The 21647-nt window shown below is 36.7% G+C and overlaps 1 protein-coding gene across 11 annotated transcripts in view; it reads right to left on the bottom strand.

Moving 5' to 3' along the window:
• The window catches only part of RBFOX2 (RNA binding fox-1 homolog 2), a 253113-nt gene that overhangs the window by 5855 nt on the left and 225611 nt on the right, over positions 1–21647 (bottom strand). For 6 of the 11 annotated variants that reach the window (XM_063074843.1, XM_063074844.1, XM_063074848.1 and 3 more), the window contains 6 exons: positions 17406–17498; positions 14512–14572; positions 11159–11212; positions 10946–11038; positions 9662–9806; positions 2888–2930 (listed from right to left, as the gene is read on the bottom strand). In XM_063074843.1, coding sequence (XP_062930913.1) covers positions 2888–2930; positions 9662–9806; positions 10946–11038; positions 11159–11212; positions 14512–14572; positions 17406–17498 — 489 coding nt within the window. Of the gene's footprint in view, positions 1–719; positions 752–2887; positions 2931–5902; positions 5943–9661; positions 9807–10945; positions 11039–11158; positions 11213–14511; positions 14573–17405; positions 17499–21647 lie in introns of all 11 variants that reach the window. The other 5 variants (XM_063074853.1, XM_063074854.1, XM_063074845.1 and 2 more) reach the window with 3 other exon arrangements.

The following is a 21647-nucleotide window of genomic DNA, read 5'->3' as shown; positions in this document are numbered from 1 at the left end:
ACAAAACATGAGAACAAAGTGCAGTTTGAAACACCAAGGTTTTCATTACTGTTTCTTAAGTTTTTCAAAAAGAACGAGGGTGGGAAGTGGGTAGGAGAGACAGGGTTCAGGCGTGGGGAGGGGATATGGCGCCACATTTATTAATCACATTAAAAACTAAGCATGCCAACATCTGGAGCTAAAACAACCAGCAAAATCACCACGTTCAGACTTGTATTGGCTAACTCTATCTATCCCAGCATTCTCTTGGGACAGCGGTTTGCCCTAGGCTCTACCACAAGCTCGGTGAAGTACACAGCCTCAATTACTAGAGCGTGCAGCCACAACGACCTGGTATTACGGAAACAGTCAGTCACCACTTGAGTTAACATTCCAGACCCTAACGACTGGCCCCTCCCCAGCCCAAAGAAATAGTAAATCTTGCCCACCCTAGCCCTGGCCCACACCACAATGTTAATAATTATAACAAGCAGTAACCCATCTGTTATATCAGAGAAGGGAACAGAGACTCCACTGAGAGATTTAGAGTGAGATGTTAACATTTCTTCAGCTGACTGCACAAACAAACAAACAAAAAAAGAGGAGAAATAATTCATTTGGAGATATGAAGTCATGAAATAGCTGATGTGTATTGCTTTTAACCATGCACTGATGCAAAACTGAAGCAACCATTAATAATAAAAATTAAAAAGGACATATGTATTTACACACAATCAGACCTGTTTGATCTGAAGCAGTTTGCAGACTCTATCTGTGTGTGATTTGAAATAAAACAAAAAATGGCGATTAGCATGGCCACAGCACACCCTAATGTAGGAGGGCACACACAGACAGCTTTTTGGAACTCTGATAGCTGGATAAATTTGGCATGGTTAAGCCTGATTCAAATACACATATGCCCCTTTAAAAATACTATTTTCCCCCCCTTTGTAAATCACTTTGAATGACTCCTAGTGTTCCCACCTGGGGCAGCCCAATGCTACATTGCTCCCTGCCTCAACGTGCCTGACCCTGACAACATAATACAGTCCTGACCCACAGCACTTGTACACTCGCTCTCTGTCAACCACCATATATTCTGATCCATGGTGATCGTCTAAAACATTTCCTGTATTTAGGAATTTTATTTTTTCATATATCCATAACATCTCTGCCCTCAACTTCCAGCTTTTTTCAAAGAAAAATGCCTTTGAAAAGTTGCCTTTAAGATCCTTTTCTGTAATGTCTTCTGAAGTTGCTAAAGTCTCAGTTTTCCATGGCTCAATGTCACCTCCTAGGGATTTTCTACTCTGCTCTGAATCAATTTTATCATCAAATTAACTTCTTAATGTGGCCATGCTGACCACATGATTTTTCTGCACAGTTCTGCAGCTGTGTTTTAAACAAGAACAAAATGGAAGTGTTCTAAATATCTTCCCTCCTTTATCTGACCTTTCTCTGCATACCTATCAGTTTAATCTCACACTGGTAGACTTTCACCTTGTCTTGATTTTAACCTAGCCTTTAATTTTATTACATTTTTGTTTTAGGTTTACATTAAAACAGGACTTTGGTGAGCATGTGATGTCAAGACACCTTCTTTCTACCTGGAAGACAATGACATTATGTGACACCGAGGAGAGTGTGTACTTCGAGACCAGCAGACAAAATGAAAGGCTGTTACTTATGTGCAGTGTACAGCTCAATAGAGAAAACTGAGTGGGGTGCAGAAGGAGAACGGCAGCTGTAATGCTTAAAATTACTACGGCAGAGCAGAGATCTATTCCAATTAGTGTGGCCTTAATGCTGGGCCTCTGAGAATCACTTCATTTGTCTCTACATAATTCTGACTCCCTCTTTTCCCTCCCACCTCCCCACTGAAGCTGAGAATCACTGCTTTAGGAGACACTATAGACTTCTTATGTGGCAATACGGAACCTTTGATTAAATGTGAATAACAAAGCCCTGAATACAAAAACTTATAATGATGGTAATGCTGTCACTGCTTTTGATTAAGAGACCTATCTACTTTGAAAAGTAGTTATAAATTTTTTTTTTATATTGGGGCCAACGGTAAGAAACCAGTATGAACAACTTGATATCTTCCCCTTATTCTTTTTAAGACAGTTGAGAGATGATCTTTAATGAATCAAACCTTTCAAATACTTTACTACTCCATATCTCCTCAAATTAATTCATTACCAAAATCTCACTGGCTGGCCACATAAATAAACTAACTGTATTGTGAAAAGCCACTGACTGTTTTCTTTCTCCTAGCATCCAGCTATCAGCAAACCTTCTAACAAGTGCATTATTATCCAAATGCACTCACTAATACTCTCAGGTGAAAGAAAAAGAGGGCAAGGGAAATGCACGTCTCGGTTTTTGAGTCCCAATGTGTATAGACTTTTAGGGCAACTCCAAACTTATGTAGAAGCATAGTCCAATTATCACTAGGATTTCACTATAGGGCCCAATGTGGGATTTGGGAGTCCTATTTGGACAGAGTTCTACTTCCTCCCTTTTCTCATTTCTTTCACAGTAGTAAGAAAATATCCCCAATTGCTAAGATCTCCAATATAAAAGACTAGTTTAAATACCACGGGTAAATGTGATTGAAAAATTAAAAGAGGTGGCAGTGATGGGACAGCGCATATAACACGCCTGGCGTGGATATGTGGCAATGGGACAGGAGCACTTAATTTTGGAGGAAGTGCCATTACATAATGGAACATGACTGTGTGCACTGCTGAGGTAGCAGGGCTTAGATCACACGCTCACAAGTCTTGATTGTCCAAAAAAGCCTCTGTTCCCATCTCTAACGTGGAGCTGGAATGGTTAGTATAATTCAATTTTTTCACTGCAATCCACAATCTGATTGATTGGCAGGTCACACTGGCACTCCTACCTGAGGTATTTTAGCGCTAATGATTGGTTCCTGTAAGACTATTCTATAACAGAACACAGGAAGAGCAGTTCAAAAAACACAGCTGTGGAAGGAAAACAATCATACAAAAAGCCCACTAAGGGGCCCACCAGCCTTTTCTTTCCTTTGGATGCAAGCATGCTTTTCACAGGATGAGAATTAGGAGCAGTTTGTTATCCCATTTAAAAAGTGAATTAGGGTGAACTATGCCTTTTTTACTGGTCAAAAAAAGAGAGGAAGTGGTAGACACATAACCTGTCTACCATACTTCCAAGTCCTATCATAGTGGGTCTCTCTACAAACTATGGACACAGCTGCTAGATCAGTCCTCCAAAGAGGAATGTGCCATAAAAGAAACAGGAAAGGCAAATGGCTAGCAGGGGTCACTGTATAAAATGAAACGGGTAAAGGGATTTAAAAAATGTCTCCACAATTAATAGCCTAAATTAATATAACTTAAGCAAAACCAGCAACTTAAACTCTTTTCCCTTATGTCTTCTTTTCAAGCTCTGGTTTGGTGCACTTTCTATACTAAATAAACCCTCCATCCTCCCTATTTCTAATGTGCATTTCTGAGGAAACAAGAACTAAACGTATTTTGATAGATTTCCACAGATGGGAAAATGTACAGACAGAAGCAGAACAAACTCAAGGGAGAGCAACAGGGCGTGTTTTTTGTTTGTGTGTGTTTTTAAGAAGCATAGTTTGCTCTCTCACACATATAATATGGAATATACCGTTTAAAAAGCTACAGTTATACTAGGCTCAACTAACAGTTATCTCATAATGTATTTTTGTTTTTCATTAGTGGGCTATGAATTATATTATAATTCCTATTATTTCAGCACTAGTGACCAACTTTTTTCTTCAAGTAACTCTTCCTTAAGGTAGGAACTAAGAAATGATGATAACATCACTACTGATTAGTTTTATCAACAAGCAGCCACTGGTCAAAAAAAAATTTCAGCAAGATCACTGAATTTCTTCTGTTTAGCTTGATAAGGTAATCCAGTTAGCACATAAAAAAATTCAAGAGTATTTTCTTGATAAATACAGAAAAATCATCTCTCTCAATAAAATCTTACATTATAAAGTAGGGAAATGAGAGAACTGTAAACAGATATTTGGTTGGCTGACTTAAGGTAGAAGTAGGCAAATCTTAATGAGACAGAAGTAGGCTGTATTTTTTAAAAATCCTCAAATAAGGAAGATACTAGAGAAAAAACACTTGATTTAAGAAATAGTTCAAATAGAAAAGCTTGCTCTAATAGACTAGATTTCAAGAAAACAACTTAAATAACATAAAGATGAATTTCATGAGAACATGGGTACTAATGTATATGGGAGAATGTACATGCTAACATCATATGTAAATATGTATATTCAGAAATGTGAGATTTGGTGTGAAAGTAGGATAGATTTCCCCAATCCTCAAGTTTCACCATGAACATGGGAAAAAAAATATTATCTTTCATCACGTCTTGAAAACATTCTGAAGGAAGAAGTGGATTTTAATTAAAATACAAAGAAAGGTAATGAAATATGGATTCATTGGGTTTTATGCTTGCATATACGAATAATTTATGTAACTCTGGGTAAGTCACATTCTCTCTACAAAATGTATCTATGAAGTTAGAGGGTTGGACCAAATCATGGCTAAGTTTCCTTTACGTAGTTGTTAAGGCATACATTGAAGGCCTACTCTAAATAGCATAGAAGTGTAGTGATCTGTACCTCAGAGGATTATACAAGGGTACTTGAAAAAGTTCATGGAAAAATGGAATTAAAAGATAATATGAATCTTTCTATGAACTTTTTTTGAAAAGCCCTCATATTATCCTCTCTCTGCTTCCTGCAATATACAAAGCCTCTGAGTGCATTCTGAAAGAGAATTATCTTTTTCAGATTGACAGACTGTGGAAATAGTTCATTAAAAGGTACCCTTATTGATTTGGGGAGATAAGTGTGATGAAAGCATTTCTAGACAATTTTAACCTATCCCCACAGAATAATTTGATGCTGAACAAGTTTTTCTTATAAAATTGTTTCTTAATGACTTGGGTGACTAGACCAAGTGTGTATTCAGAAAAAGACCACTTGGAGAGATTCTAATAAAAGACTTCAAAACTCAAAAACTTTCACGCTTTGTCCGTTAGATCACTTTGTCCATATTTTAAATAATGTGACAAACCAATCATGGAAATTTAGCTATAGCTAGGTGGTTTAAATAACAGACTACATGTTAACATGGCTAGTAAAATCAACACTTTTGTATAATAGTCGAATAACTGTAAGAGTCTAGGCTGCTAATTATGCCACTCTGTTCCCCCTGCCAGCTCCTAAGAAAAGAGACCCACTAGTTGTGGACCTTTTGATAAAGAAGGTCTTCAGGCTCTGAATATATGGCATCCTCTCATTATTACACTCTTCACTGACATCAGCTCCTATTCCCCCTTCACAAGACAATGTTCTCTCAAAGTAAGTAAAATAGGAACACACACAGTTCAGGAAGGCTAACTGTTATCTACATAAATCAAAGCTCTAACGATCTAAAGAGGGATGTGAAATGAGAAGAAAAGCAGAAAAGGGAAAAAGTTGGTTTAAGGCTAAGCTAGTCCTGTTATTTATGTATGCAAATGATACAATAGTAATAAAAGACATTAAACCTGCTGATCATCTCACAAATAAATCAGTGATACACAGAACATTTGTGGGTATAGGGAAGGGAAAAGAATATGTCCAGTAGACTGACCCTAGCAATGATCAGGAAACCCAAAGGCTTAGTTTTTGCACCCAGGGGCAAGCGCAGTGGCAGAGAAGCATGCTTGCATTCTTAAATATATAAATATAAATATATATATATCTCCACAAGGAAAAAGGAAATAAAAATTAAATAAATTATATTTTAAAAAGAACCAAACCAAACCAAAGAAACAGAAAAAAAAAGGCTGGCTTGTCAGGGGATGGGATCAAGAAGACCCCGGTGTGTGTACTTACATAGAGGTCAGCACCGTAAAATCCGTCCTGGTAAACCACACTGCAGAAAATCCACACAAAAACAAAAACAAAAAAACAAAAGAACAGAAACACATTCCGGTTATTGAGGACGGCAGCATGCACATGCGCTCTACACAGGCAGGTGATGTATGAATACATAACCTGGGCTTGGGGCCATAGCGAGTCAGTGAGAAAATGGTGAAAGTGCACACGCACGTTATACAGCTCCAGGACATGCAAGAGGAAAAGGTGTGCAAAACTGGAATGAGCAACCTGGATATCTGGTAAAGTAAGGTTAACACAATAAAAAGCACTCCCAGAAGGGCCTATTAGAGCTATTCAAAATCTGCTGAATTGGAAACATCAACTTTTTGCATCTAATTTTTAAAAATAAACCTGCCCTAGGAGGACGTTTTTCTTTAAAGAGCTTACAAAGGGGTGTAAGGGTGGAAAGGGGTTTAACATGAAAAACATGAATCCAAGGAACTCCATTAGGCCTGGACCTGTATGCAAACTACGCTTAAAATTATGTTTAGTATTTTGTCTTCAGTTTTATAGTAATATGTAATTTTTTTTCTGATATCCATACATCACCTGCTTTTTACCCTGCACATTAGACATGCGATAAGATTTGGCTGATCACACAAGCATGCAAAGTATTATTATTCAGCATTTTAAGAACCAATGCAACACCTCAGAAAAACAAGTCAATCAATTCTGACCAAAGTAAACAGAGAAATGTAATTTAAAAAAAAAAAAAAAAAAAAAAAAAAAACCAAACACAACCAAAAATACCCACAATGCATTGCTTTCACAAGCAGAGATAATGAGCTAAAGGTTAAGGTGATTGGTCCAAGGTCCAAGAATTGAAAGGTGCAGTGGGGATCCCAGATAGTAACAATATAATCCAGAGTGGGAAGGAGTAACTGGAAGATTTTAAGGATTGTTTTTTGACCATAAAGTATTCATGGAATTCTGAAAAATACAATTAGTAACTGAAGTTCTGGGCCTGACCAAGGATCATCTTGTCTTATTTAAAAGAATAAAACTGAGAAGGTAGCTGGTTAGGAATAGAAGGGTTTATTTTCCTGTTTAGACAATGAATTTGTATCAAACAAACAATGCATGACTCTTAATCCAGAGCAACACTATACCATTACTCTTAAAATATAGATTTCTAACCTTTTGAGGTATTTTTGAGCATATAGACTTTCCCCAAAACATTGTTTTGGGACCAAAAGACATGGAACAGCAGTACAGATAAAAGATAAGAATTTCTTCTTCGTGTCTGTTAAATCAAAATTTAGCTGTTTTAAATTAGATTATCTGTTTATTGTTTATTCAACTAAACAAGCTGGAGATTTTCATTGCTACCCTCTGTTACAATAAATATGCTGGCAAGTAATGTCATCAAATCATGTTTTTAAATTGAATATGAAATAACTTGTTTCTTATAGGTAGCTGAAAACTTTCTAAATTCTATTTCCAATAATATTTTGTTGCATTTACAGGATAATATGGTCACACTTTACAATACCCCAAATATACTATGCCTTTGTACTATATAACAGCCAAATCAAACTCATCTTTGATAGTCATTTAGCTAAGTCCTATCCATTTTCATAGTCTCCAATTGCAGGTAAAGTCTGAAATTAGAAAGTAATCTACCTCTCAATCGCATTTTAGTAAAAAAGAGACCTGTTCTTAATGAGAAGGCTGATAAAATGAAAAGCTCTGAGGCAGATAATTAACCTTCAATGATTTCAGTAAGGGGATATAGGCAAAGATTAAAAAACATTCCCTCTACAGAGAAGTGTTAGCATTAAAAATATGAATACATTTTACCCTAAGTTAAATCACTTAATGGGAATATTTGCTTATGTTCTAGAAGAATTCCAATATTCCCTGTATCAAATGCCACAGGAGGGCAGACCAAAATGATTAACAATGGAATTAGTTTACTAAGCTGAAAAGCAATTCTAGGCCATTCCCCGTAACATACTGGACTTATTCCTTGCCATCTTCCATGTAAACAGGTGGTTTTGTTAATAAAAAAGAAAACATGGGAAATTAGTGCTCAATGTAATGCACAGGAATTGATATGATTAGACATAAAGATAAAATATCTTTGAGGAAATATACACCTGACACAGAATTGGTAGAAAATGGGCTCTCAAGTTTGGCCAATATACTGAAATGACCTATGTTGAATAGGAATAAATTCAAGCACTTTATAAAGTAACTCAGGAATGTTACAAAATAAAGAAGTCCCATGTTTTTGGTGAGAAGTATCTCTTTGCAAATATGATGGTAAACTCTCTTGAATTGAAATGGAAGACACTTCATGAACAGTTTTCCTAGTGTGTAGAACTTTCAAAAGTTTTGTTTTTATGTTTCACTTGAATATTACTTGATGAAACAAAACCGCATCTTTATTTACTTCAAGGAGATGTCAGAGGTTGAAGGTCAAAGGTCAAGTTGAGAGGGAAAAAGGATAAAATTAAAAGTAAGTAATGGCAGAAGATGAAGATGATGAAATGCATGGGATTTAAACATCTATAAACTGCAAACAAAAGTTAATTTCTGAAGCAGTTCCCTTCCAGTGTTTTTAAAGCCTGCCCACTTCATGCATACTTGCCTTGTCTAATAAAAATGCTTTAATTCTGTGGAATGGAGGACTCCTAATGGTATGTCCACTTGGTCTATGAATGAATGAATGCTAAATTAGTACACCTCAAGGTTAAGCCAATTTTGCTGTCAGAAAAGGACATAACAAAGGAGGCTCTTTCCCTTAATATTTTAACTAAGTAGCAGCTAATAGGCTTCTCTGCTGCTATTTATTCCTCAGTAAGAATTCTGGAAAAAAACCTGCCATAGGCAGAGAAAGATGAAGAACAGAAATGTCACATCTTTGAAGAGAGAAAGTCCTTGATACAACTGACTCATAAAAGTCCACTCTATACAAATATACATTTTAGGCTGAAACTGAGAAACGCTAAAACCAAAACCTGCTATATTCACTCCTTCTCCCCATTCAATAACAAAGGATTTATTTGTTGCTATGGAATCATTCCACTGCATGAGACACCCTCCATACAAAAATCAAAGGGTGAAGGATGCTCAGCTACATTAGCTGTTTTACCATCATTCAGAAGCCAACTGCAGTTTAATTCCTCCTACTTCTCCCTTTCTCCCTTGATTCAATTGGACTTGGTTCATCTTTGAATTAACCTCTTTTAATCCGTTTCCTACAAAGAAAGCAAATCCATTGTGGGTAACTAGCTCTGCTGTTCACCACCCAGGCAGTGAAACCAAAGGGGAGGGCACAGGTGATAGCCTCGTCCCCAACATGGGGTGGTGTTAAAGGGTAAACACAGCAATGCAGTCTTGTACTACAATCTCGAACTCCTCTCTTGGTTCTCTGCAGTAGTGTTAATCCATACTCGTGCGCTGCTGAGTGAACTCCATGCCAACACACTGCTAGTAAACACAAGACAGTTCTGGCTACTATCTTAAGCCGTTACCATGAGGGCTTAAGGTGGCCAAAATGAAGATTTATATAATGAATTGACATTTTGTTACATTCTGATGATGGTATATTTTGGTTCTTGCCATCTAATCCACTAATTTGCAAATATTCATTGAATGTCTACTATGTGGCACGGCAACATCCTAGGAGTTATGAGGGGGCCGTGGTATTTCTTTCTTTTTCCAATCACTTATTTGAGAAACATACTGATTTTGGAATCTAATGCTTACCCTGGATAGGCGGGGATGGCTGTTGGAGGTACCGCTCGGACTGCACCATACACTGTCCGCCCTCTGCCCCTCAGATGGGCTCCTCTGAATGCGGCCGCTGTGGTTGCTGCAGTTGGGTAAGGGAAGCCAGGAACTAAAGGGAGACCCAAAATGTGACAGAAATTTCAACTTGCATTCAATAGAAGGTATTCAGTCATAACTTGCTGTGAACTGATTATAGGATAGATGAAAAGTTATGTACCACATCTTTCCTGAAAAGGTGGCACACCTATTATTCAGTGGATTTCCTATCCTGGGTCTCTGAGTGAGAAAGAAATGGAAAGACCCAACATGTGAAAGTGAACGATCCCATGCCTTGCTCACTGCAAATCTTGAGTTTTCCCTGCTCCTTCCCAATTTTGGCTTTACAATGCAAGCTAGTGAAAAATAGGTCAAGAAGCTATGTGAACTACTGCCATAAGATACAAGACTTTTAATTTCTGTGGGCAGTTAAAATCGGACTGATATAAACTCTTTAATTGGCCAATTATTAATCTCATTTCCAAATGTTATTACATGCATATAATAATTATTTCTCAAAAGAATATTCCTTTTGTATTTTTACATGGCGCCAACCTCCAAGGCACACCATAGACTTTAGACATCTCCTTTTATTAGTTAATTTCATTCCTTTATCTAAAATGTTTAATCCAGAAATGTGAGAGGAAAACCACTCCTCCCCTGTTGCCTTGTATCCTTTAAAGAGGCAGACATTTCCTCAGGGCCAATTTTAAGTGTGCCATCTTCTGGAATGCATGCAGAGACATTGATTCCATGCCCACTGAATCCTATTTAATTATACCTTTTGTTGGAGTAAAATAACTCAGGTCAAAATGACCTTAGAGGTATCAAGAGAGCTGAGAATAATCAATAATACTGGAGGTGCTGTTAAGTGATATTCTACAGGAGGGACAAAAGTTGACTTGTAGAGGACATGTATAATATATTCTACACATACTTCTTTTGTTTCCTTTATTTTCAAATATAGACTAAAATATTCTTCATATGCCCTCACCCCCTGTACCTTTCCCAACTATTTTTGCTTTGTGGCAATCTTAATATTTGGTCAGGGAGATTCTAGCATAGATTAAACAGGACAGGGCCCTGTGACAGTATTTATCATCCCTCTTGAGAATATTTCCTTTTCAGTTATGTATCATACTGGGAAAAAACAAAACAAAACTAGAACATCACTGTTCACTCACAACAGTTAAAATCCATGCCAGGCCAACATAGGCTACTTACTGATTAAAGGAATGTAAGTGTTGATACCCCCTCTTCCTGATAAGGGCACTGCTGCATCATTGCCTAGGGACACATCTGCTTGAAAGCTGGATGCTGATTCCAATTTAGAAAAATTTTAAAATGCACAAAGATTACAAAGGAATAGCAAATTGAAAAACAACAGAGGCTGTTACAGTTAAATAGCACAAATGGAAACATTAACTTATATACTACCTGCATATAACTCAGGGCCATATACAGCTCCAACTACTGGGCTTAATTTCCAACCTGAAACAGAAAAGAGGACAGTGAGCATTTAAGCCTACATGAGGAAAAAGAGCTATCAATGCATGTCAAGTTGGCTTCAGACATCTCTGGGATTATTTTTGCTTATTACCAGCTTCTCTGTAGGATGCCAGCATGGGTTTATATGAGAGGATGCACTGTCTATAAGCAGGGCTAACACAATGAAGGGATGATCAGGAGCTGGGGGGTGGGGGGACAGAGTTGGGCAGGAATCATGGGGGTGGAGGGGAAGAAAGAGAAAGAAATTGGACAGAAGGGAGCAACATGGAGAAGGAATGAGAGGAGGAAAAAGAAATATAAATAAAACTTGGGGTTTGATAAAGTGCTCTTCACAGAACTACCCCAGGTAACCCACTCTTAGTTTAGAAAAAGGAAAGAAGGCAGAATATATGTCATTCTGTACCGCACTGTGATGCACTTTCTTATATATCATCTTAACTCTGTTTACTACTATCGTTGTTTTATGAAGGTATTTTTAGATAGAATTCAAATTTGACCGGGATCTTCGGCCTCATGTTCAATTATACCATGCTAGTATTCTGGGTAAACAGAAATCCCCTTTCATTGGTATTTACCACTGGGAATTCATTGGGGCTCACCAAGTAAAAAAGGAAAGACATACAATAATAAAATTCAAGGTACATTCCCAACTTCAGTGCATGTCTTCTGAGGTTTTAATTTGTAATAAACATACCTAAGTTAATCAGACTTTTTAGCTAGAGGACACACTGCACACTAGACTGTGGTCGAACATTAGCTTCAACATTTATAAATGTTAAGAGCTTCCAAACAACATTAAGTTTAATGTCAATTTTGTTTCTTCTTCCACTTTTTTATATTTATAGAAATATGGCAAGTGTTAAAAAAAAAGAGAAAAATATACTACTACCCACTAATAGTGAATAAGAATTCCATATGAAAACTTTAAACAATAAATATTGAATTTTATATGTACTAAGCAAACACATCATTATTTTTCTGAAAGACTGGCTCTTCTGTGGATTCTTTTGTATTATCCTAAGTCCCTAGCATTGTGCTACTGCAACTCTATAAATACAAAACGCAAAGAAGAAAAGGACAATTTTATTGAAATTACCAGATTTAAATAGCCATAAGTAAAGACATTATTCAAAAGAAAACCCATTCACTCTGAATCGATTCAATCTCTCCCCACTCATCATTTTGTGTGCTCATGATGGTGATCTCTTCATTATTCTACATAAAATTTTGTCAAAATTTGAGTTCAATTCCTACTTGAATCGTAAGAGTACAAACGTTCTGCAACGTAAAATGTCTGCAAGTTACACAAATATTGTGCAATGTTTTTGTACAAATTGATTCCAACCAACATAAATTAAAATGCTGAGTGAGAATTCAACAGGTGGCACCCAGCATACCCATCTTAAGACCTTTATCACAAAAACAGCAGATTTCTTGATTAGGCTTGAATACTAATTTAAAGCAATATTTTAAAAAACGACCTGTTTCTTTCCTGCCAATGGCACTATTTCCTGAGCACTCCATTTAAATCCATACAATGGATGCATGTCGATATGCTATTACTGAGTATATTTAGTTCTGTTCAAGTTACAATGTATTTTCACAGATGTCATTTGACCTTCACAAAACCCAAAGAGAGAGAGCAATAAGACAGGTACCACATCTGTGACTCTAAGTAAGTACTATTCTTCTCTAGACCTCATTTCCTAAATAATAAGCTGAGACAGTTGGGCTTTGGTAATTTCTAAGGAATCTCCTGGTGCTAAAATTCTGTGGTAACCAGTTTATAGGTATGGAAAAAGAATTAGACAGGTTAAGAAATTGGTCCACTGTCACAGAGTAAAACGAAGAGTCAAATCTAGAAGTTGAATTTCTGTCTTCTGAATTCCAGTCAGGTGCACTTTCTGTCACACCATTTACCTTGGACCTAAAGAAAATCTGACATAATTTGCCTCTCCTTATTTTGTTTACATTAGGTTTTTATCCAGATTGCAGAAACTTGTTTTTGTAACAGCAGTGAAAATAAGAAAACAAGATGTAAAATGGGAGGCAGTGATATCACATGAATATTACCACTGATAAAATGGGTAGAAAAATGCAAATTATGCTGATTAATTTGTATCATCTGTGTGAAAAGCTGCGTTAAATATGTTTACTGAAGACTTTATGGGATATACTCAATACTAATATATTTCTACTTGATTTAAGATATCACTAGTACAGGGCCGACCCGTGGCTCACTCGGGAGAGTGCGGCGCTGGGAGCGCAGCAGCGCTCCCGCAGCAGGTTCGGATCCTATATAGGGATGGCCAGTTTGCTCACTGGCTGAGCGCGGTCACAAAAAAGGACAAAAAAAAAAAAAGATATCACTAGTACATACCACCACACTATAGCACACTAGCTTCAAACTTTTTAAAAAGCAGTAGAACTTCCACCTTTTATTCTAAACAAAATCTTATGCAGAATCCTGAAACACACAACAGACAATAAGGCGTTGCTCAGACTAAAGTAGAGCCAGAGACCTCAGGACCCAACCCATTTGGTTTCCTCTTTTTTCTCCCCCAAGTTGGCTCAATAGAATACAGTTTGCAAAACCACAGTTGTACTACAGATTAAAATTATATTCCATCTCTTTTAGAGAACATGAGGCTAGATTAAATTTGACAAGTGATGTAAAAGTTCTGTTTTTGTTAGGACAAATTATTCACAGAAAATTTCCTTCTCATTGAGAAACATTTATAAAACTTACTATATAACATGTAATCATAGAATAGAAAATGACATATATATACACACAACCCCATGGTGGTTACCTCTAGACCCTATAAAGGAAGTAGCAGCCCAGAATTATAAAAGTGGTTAAAACACACTTATCCATCCAACTTATTCCACTCACGTTCAGATGAGTAAGAACCACCAGTAAAAGTGAGAGGTGGTGGCATCCAGCAGTACTACGGACAAGTCTACAAAGAACAGAGCTGACAAACAGGGCGCTCAAGTGGGACTGAATTTAGGTCAACAAGCAATGTCAAATGGCATGTTTGTACTGTGTAGAAGATGAACTTTACCGAAAACATAACACCTTTAATAACTAGAAGTTAGCTTAATTCTATGAAAACGTTAATTTGTAAAGATAAAATAGTCTCCTGGGTAAAGAGACTACTTCAACATAAATTTTAAAAATTGTTGTAAGATTGAAATAGAGATTCTTAGAAGTTTATAAAAAGTTCATATATTTACATGTTACGACATTCTCCTGAAGATCACATGCAATTTCTTACCGTTTGCATATGGTGTGACCATCTTCTTATTGGTCATTACACGTGCTGTAGCATTATTCACCTAAAGATAACAAGTAGGAAGAAGGGACAGGGAGAAAGTAGAATATATTAGGGAACATTAAGTTGCTCAACCAATAACACAGTACTTAGTTTAAAATGTAAATTTCTGAGAGCATTGATTTAAATAACATAGCAGTATAAAATATATAAAATATAGTATTTTAATTAAAGTGATTATTAAATGAGGTTAACAAGAGTAAAATGTAGTTTCTTGGTCTCCAAATGGAAAACTAGGGCCACTTTATTACTTAGTACTCCAAAGAAAAAACATATTTGTAAATTCTTTGGCACTCTCTTAAACAGAGTATTCTCTGCATTAAGGAAAATATGGAAAAAAATAAATAGGAAATAATTATATTTGCAAATACACTTTGAAGTTTTTAATAAAACAGAGGCTTGCCTGTTGTCTATGAAACAGACTTACAGGAAGATGGTGAAATAAATCTGTCAATTTCACCTACCCTAATGTTCAGCATTTTTGATATTGTCTGAGATTTTACTGTCTGAAGTTAGTAAACAAACCTAGGAACTTAGATTCCCATGTTGACAGTCTTCAGGACCATTCTGAATTTTCTAGACTACATGGTATATTCATTTAAGAATAAAGTTTTTAGAAGACTTTTAAAGTAGGCCCTTAAAAGAACGAGAAAATAAAGTGTTTCTTTCTTTTGTTTTGTAGTACTCTCGACCCTCATTACAGAACTGCATAATTGCAAGCATTTTCAGTGCTAGGGTAAGTAGGTATTACAAAGATGGTGCTGCTGAAGAAAAGGCAAATGAACTTAGAATCCAGGATACGGCAGCCCAGTGCTAGAATGAGCCTCAAAAGCTCTTGCCAGGAGGGTAAAGCCTCACCACAGAAATCAATTATATGATGTGTTGCTAAGTCATAAAACATGTCAATTTTAAAAAGAATTATAAAATATAAATATGCTTTGTTTCGCCTCTTGGAATTTACATTATGCTAAATTTGTGTAGTGATAAAACTATGTTTTAAAAGACCAGTTTTAGGTAGAATTAGAACTAAAAAACCTCTTTTAAGATTTGTACAGTGATATTCCTCCTATGTGAGGAAAGAACTGGAAACTCCATTTACTCTAGTTTGACTCACCAAATAATATAAACATTTCACATTTAAAAAGAAAGAATGGGATACAACAATGGTGAGACTGAGAGCATGCAGTTAAACACACACACACACACACACACACACACACACACACAAATAAAAGAAAGAAAAAAACAATCAATTTTGGAAAGGGAGAAGGTGAAGATCGAGGTTCTCACAGACAAGGATTAGAACGCAGCAAGAGCTTACTTAAACAGCTGCTAGAGCAGAATGCAACCAAGCACTTAAAAGGAAAAATGGCCAGAACCAATCAGAAACCACCAGTCAGCAAAAGAGACCAATAGCTGCATGTAACAGAGAGAGGGGATGGGGAAGGAAGAATAGGGAAAAGGACAGAAGCAAGAACTTGGGTAAAGAGAGCAATTAGGTAGGGAAAGAGGGAAGTCAGGAAGGGTGTCACAGGCAGGAAAGAGAGCTGTCAAGGGCAAAGAAAGAACACTCAGAGCCACAAACAAAGGTTTGGAAAAGAGGAGAAGTAGAAAAGGAAGTAGGGGCAGGTAGTGCATTAATAAAACCAGCCAAACTAGAGTTCAGTAACTCTGAGTAAGATGTGCAAGGGGGAAAAGTCACCATGGAGTCAGTAATCAAACAGCTCAGACTGCTGCAAAACAATATGTACATCCACAGTCCAGGCGGCATTACTCAACAGCACCGAAAATAAGAGGGGAAAGGGAAAGGAAGAGCAACAACTCAAATCACATTTCGTAGTGTTAATGTGAGATGGCAGATGGACTTTTTCTTTCTTATTTAATTGTTTTGTAATTACATTTTTAAAAGCTTCTTCTCTAGTGCTTTTGTTTCACTTACCGCCAACGGGCACCATCGCCAGCATTGTGTATAGTTACCATGGAAAGAGTGAGTCAAGTGAAGGGCCCTAAATGCTAAACCATTGGAAAGGGGGGGAAAAAAAGCAAAATATGCAGACATCTTACTCAAAATGGTGGCTTTTATATTTAATACTTTTAAAAATTGGGACAGGGGAAAGGAGCCAGTTAACCTTCAATGCGTTATTGAAAAGGGCTGGTGAATATCAAGTGGCTGACACAATCACAATCACAGTACATTTGCCAGCCAGCTACCAAACCCTGTTTGAAGATTTTTATCTGTAAAAACTTAAGAATTAATTGTTAAAATTCTTGGTATTAGATATATTTTAAAGCTTCATGAGTTTTGGATTTTTTCCTCCCTCCCCACAACCTCTATAATCTTCAATTCCGTGCTTCTCACATGCACATGGAGGCGAACTGGCCTCCTAAGAGAAAGAGGATATTGGCTGGCACCTTGATTCATTACAGAACACAATATTATAAACTGGATAGTTTTTAGACATTTTTAAAGTTAGCTTTGTTTAGCTTGATCACAGAAATTCAGAGTCTCGCAAACTGAAGCAAAGGAAAAAAATCAAGAGAGCAGAAGGATGAACATTTTGGAGGAGGAAAAAGTAACTGAAAACCAAACATACACGGGCACACAAGAAAATCAAAATTAAAACCCCTGAACAACCAAAAATGGGAGGGAGGCTGATAGAAGTGTTACTTTTATACGTTTTAGTGCAAGAAGGTGAAGAACACAGAGATACAAACACACATACATGTGTGCACGCACACACTAACAAGACAGGGTTCCAAATGTGAAATAAGTGAGGCAATACAAAAGAAGAGAAATAAAAATATAAACCAGAAATTTAATTATTGAAGACATGCACCTCGATTTTACGGCCCTCTACCACGGTGCCGTGTAATTTCTCCCTGGCCCTGTCTGCATCAGCACTATTCTCGAAAGTTACGAACCCGAATCCCTGCATGCAGCGGGAAAAGGGGGGAAAACATGCACAACATTATATTAAAATACTGATCTCTTGGTAAATAGAAAAAATATCACAGTATGAAACTGACATCAGCAACAACTCAGCAATACTTTCCCAAAGTCACATTTTTTGGTCCATGCATATTTTGTAAAGGAAAATTAAATCCAATAAATCGGTAAAGAACTGTAATAATAATGATAATTTAATTAACAACAATAATGACAATAATAAAATAAAACATAAAGCATGAGAGGCCAGACCAAAATTAAGGTATAAAGTTACTCAGGTCAAACTATTCAACCAAGAATCTGAACATTTTTTAATGTCCTTCCTACATGCTGCTAATTTAATGTACATTCCCCTTTCTGTAATACTAAAAAAGACCTAATTAAATTGACTCTCTGATATCCCAAATCTATTATTCCCCAGCAACTGCTATGTGAAATCTGATATTCAGGTTCAATCACTGTATAATGAGATTTTTTTAGGAAGTCTAATCATTTTAGCCCCACTTGCCTATTGCTTATATCACCATTAATTCCTTTGGTAACAAGATAATTTAAGGCATAATCTTGATATATAATTCTATAGGTAGCAGGTATGAAAGAGGAGAACATTCATGCTTTCCTAAGCAAATAAAAATATCATGCTAAGCAGTGGTCAGTCAATTATGACTTCCCTTCGATGACAATTTTAAACAAGCAGATTGGCACTTACAGTAAAAATATAAGTGGTAAATTCTAAAAATTTTCTGGAAAGTCCTCACTTCCCAATAGTAAAGATTCCGTTGTAGGATAACCTAGAACCCTTTATTCTTACTAAAGTTCTGTCTTACTGCTTAATACCATGAGCATTCCTCTATTTTCAAAACACGTTCTTAACCAAGATGGTGAACAGTGTGCATGCTCAATAAAAAGGTTTTATAAAGGCAACTCCATCGTTTTTGAAGGATCTGATTATTCAGCATTCTAAATGATTATACGGATGGGTAGCATTTGGAAGATTCTAATGGATTATCTCTGCCCACAATTTTTTTTTTCACTGACTTCTTCCAACCTTTTGTTAAAAAAATTTTATTAATGTTATTTTTTACATTCTATGATGTTGTTGTAGAGCAGTGGGGAGGAAGAGGGAGAGGGGAAAGGGGAAGGAAATGGGATGGAAGAAGAAGAAAGGAGGAGGGGTGGGATTGAGGCCTGTGACACCCCCCACATTACCAAAGAAGAGACCCGTGGGCTTCCAGTGGTGGCTTGGTTATTGCTGGGATGGGTGTAAATGTCAAGGGGGTGTGGCAATAGTCCTCACCCTCCACCACTCCAGCTCAGGAACCCGGGACCCTTCTTGCTGAGGCTTGCTGGTCTTTACTGGGCTGGCTGAGCGTGAGGGGCAGATGTGTGGCTGAGACCCTCGGCCCCCCACCACTCCTGCTCGGGAGAGCCCAGGGCTCCTCCTGCAGTGGCTTGGTGGTCGTCGCTGGGCTGGTTGCTCGTGCGGGGGGGGGTGCACAGACAAGGATCTCGGTCCCCACGCCCTGGCTCAGGAGAGCCTGGTCTTCCCACAGTTTGGATGCCACCACAAATACCCTAGAAAGTGCAATGCTAAGCTGACAGAAATTTTAAAATGTATGTTGGTTGGGATAAAATATTATGACTAATTTTCATTAATACTCTCATGAAGAATGTATAAATTTGTTGAAAATATCAATAGGAACATATTTTCAGAAACAAATTTTGACATCAATATATTATAGCCACTTTGACTTCTAAAGGTATACAAGGGCAAGTTAACAATTACACTAGTGTCTGTTGAAGACAAACAGCCAGTTCTCCAATCCTGGAGAATCTTCCAATATGAAAATTAAACCTTTTAAGAAAGGTTTCAGTAATCGGTTTTTATATCACACTTCAGAAGCATTCTAAGCTATATTTTAACTGGTTCTCACAATCATAAATTATATGCCTTTGGTTAAATTAATAAGTCTTAAATTAATAAGTGGATTACTATTAATTTATGTGGAGATTAATGACTAGGTTTTTGATTTTGGCATTATGACTATCTATCTATTATCTACACACCCACATACTATATATATATATATATTGGTTTGTTTTCTTAAAAACAACTACAAGCGGGCTGAGCCCGTGGTGCACTCGGGAGAGTTCAGCGCTGGGAGCGCAGCGACGCTCCCACCGCGGGTTCGGATCCTATATAGGAATGGCCGATGCACTCACTGGCTGAGTACCGGTCACAAAAAAAAAAGACAAAAAAAACCCACAGGGTAGAAAGAATAGATCTGTTGGTTTCATTTCGAAAATAAAGAAACTGAGTCCAACTGAGGTTAAGTACCTACAGACATACAGCTAGTGGTGATAAAATCAGAAATTAAGCCTCGCAAATCTGAGTTCAGTACTCTATTTACTAAACTACATTAGTCCTAAAATCCTTCCAATTTTCTTTTTCAATTCTAATTGCTAGGTGTCTTCCATAACTTTCCTTTCTGGAATGTGTTGACAAAACATCAGTGACACAATAACTGCATCCAGAAAAATGGAGGATGGCATCATAGGCTTTGAAATTTTACAGTAAGCAGATGACAAAGTTTAACATTAATGTCTACTTGTATAAATTTTTTCAGTAATGATTTTAATATTCTGGAACAAAATTTCATTTTCAAATATTTTTACAGTGTTTTATAAAGAAAGGTGCTTACACATCAAAGGAAATGCTAATCAAGACACCAAAGATATAAAGATAAGGCAATCATTACAAGCATCTTTTCCTAGGATAACAGGAGGAAGAAGACCTCATTGATACTTTGGGACTCTCTAATATGAAACACAGAGGTAAGAGGATTTCTTTCTACCTTGAAGATAAAGACTTTTTGGTAAGCAGAATAATGCCCCGCCTCCCCCCAACCCCCCACCCCCACTGCCAAAAATTGTCCACGTCCTAATCCCCAGAACAAGTGAATATGTTACTTTACATGGCAAAAGGGATTCTGCAGATATGATGTAAGTTAATGATATTGAGACAAGGAGATTATCTTGGATAATCCGGGTGGGCCCAACATAATCAATGTATAAATGAAAAAGAACAGCAAGAGTCAGAATCAGAGAAAAGCAGCCTGAGAAAGTCTTGATTGGCCATTGCTGGCATTGATGACAAAAAGGGGCTACTGTCCAAGGAATGTGGGCAGCTGCTAGCAGCTGGAAAAGGCAAGAAAGTGCCTTATGGCCTCCTGAAAAAATGCAACACTTTGATTTTGGCCTAGTGAGGCCCATTACAGACTTCTGACATCCAGAACTGTAAGACAATAAATATGTGGTTTTAAGCCACCAAATTTGTGGTAATTTACTCAGAAGCAATAGAAAATTAATACACACCTCTCAAAATCAAAGTCCATGATGAGGAAGGTGAGAAGTGGCCAGCAGTTTTAGAGAATTGTTCTTAAATATTTTTCCCTCATGTTGAAATTTTATAAACTTCATGCTTCCCTATCTGTCACATTTATAATTCACTTCCAATAATATTAACTCAGAGCTTAAATTTTTTTTAGTGTATTATGTCTTCAATAAAATTTAGCACTTTAGAAAAGGTGCCAGGAACTATGCTAAGGATATTCAGATTATCGAGGCTTAAAAGTTACCAAAAGGAAATTGTGCCTACATGAAATCATGTTTTAATGTTCCTTTATTCTTAGAAATCTAATTGACATTGTTTGATTATTCTCATCTCTTACTTTGAAAAAAAAGAAGTTAATAAAATTATGTTTAAGTCTAACACACCTTCCTTAGAACAGCTTCAAAGTGATCATACAATGTTATCAAACACTGAAACATAACCAGTCTACACAGGTGTAATATATAACGAATAGATTATATAAGCTATAACAAATAGATTTAATAGATTTAATCTCAAACTCTTAAAAAAAGGAAATATTTCAGATATGTAAGAAGATGAACTTTTGTTATCTAAACCTCTTATTAATAAAAACATAAACTTTTTTTAAAATTTAAAAAATGATGTTGACACGTTTGTCTACACCAGCACTATCCAACAGAAATATAATGCACGCCATATATATAATTTCAAATTTAATAATAGCCACAACTTAAAAAGTAAAAACAAACAGGTAAAATT

The sequence above is a fragment of the Cynocephalus volans genome, chromosome 12 (genome assembly GCF_027409185.1).
Source record: "Cynocephalus volans isolate mCynVol1 chromosome 12, mCynVol1.pri, whole genome shotgun sequence".
NCBI classification, from domain to species: domain Eukaryota; kingdom Metazoa; phylum Chordata; class Mammalia; order Dermoptera; family Cynocephalidae; genus Cynocephalus; species Cynocephalus volans.
The sequence above is the reverse complement of the archived record's forward strand: the minus strand, read 5'-3'. Positions and strand labels throughout refer to the sequence as shown.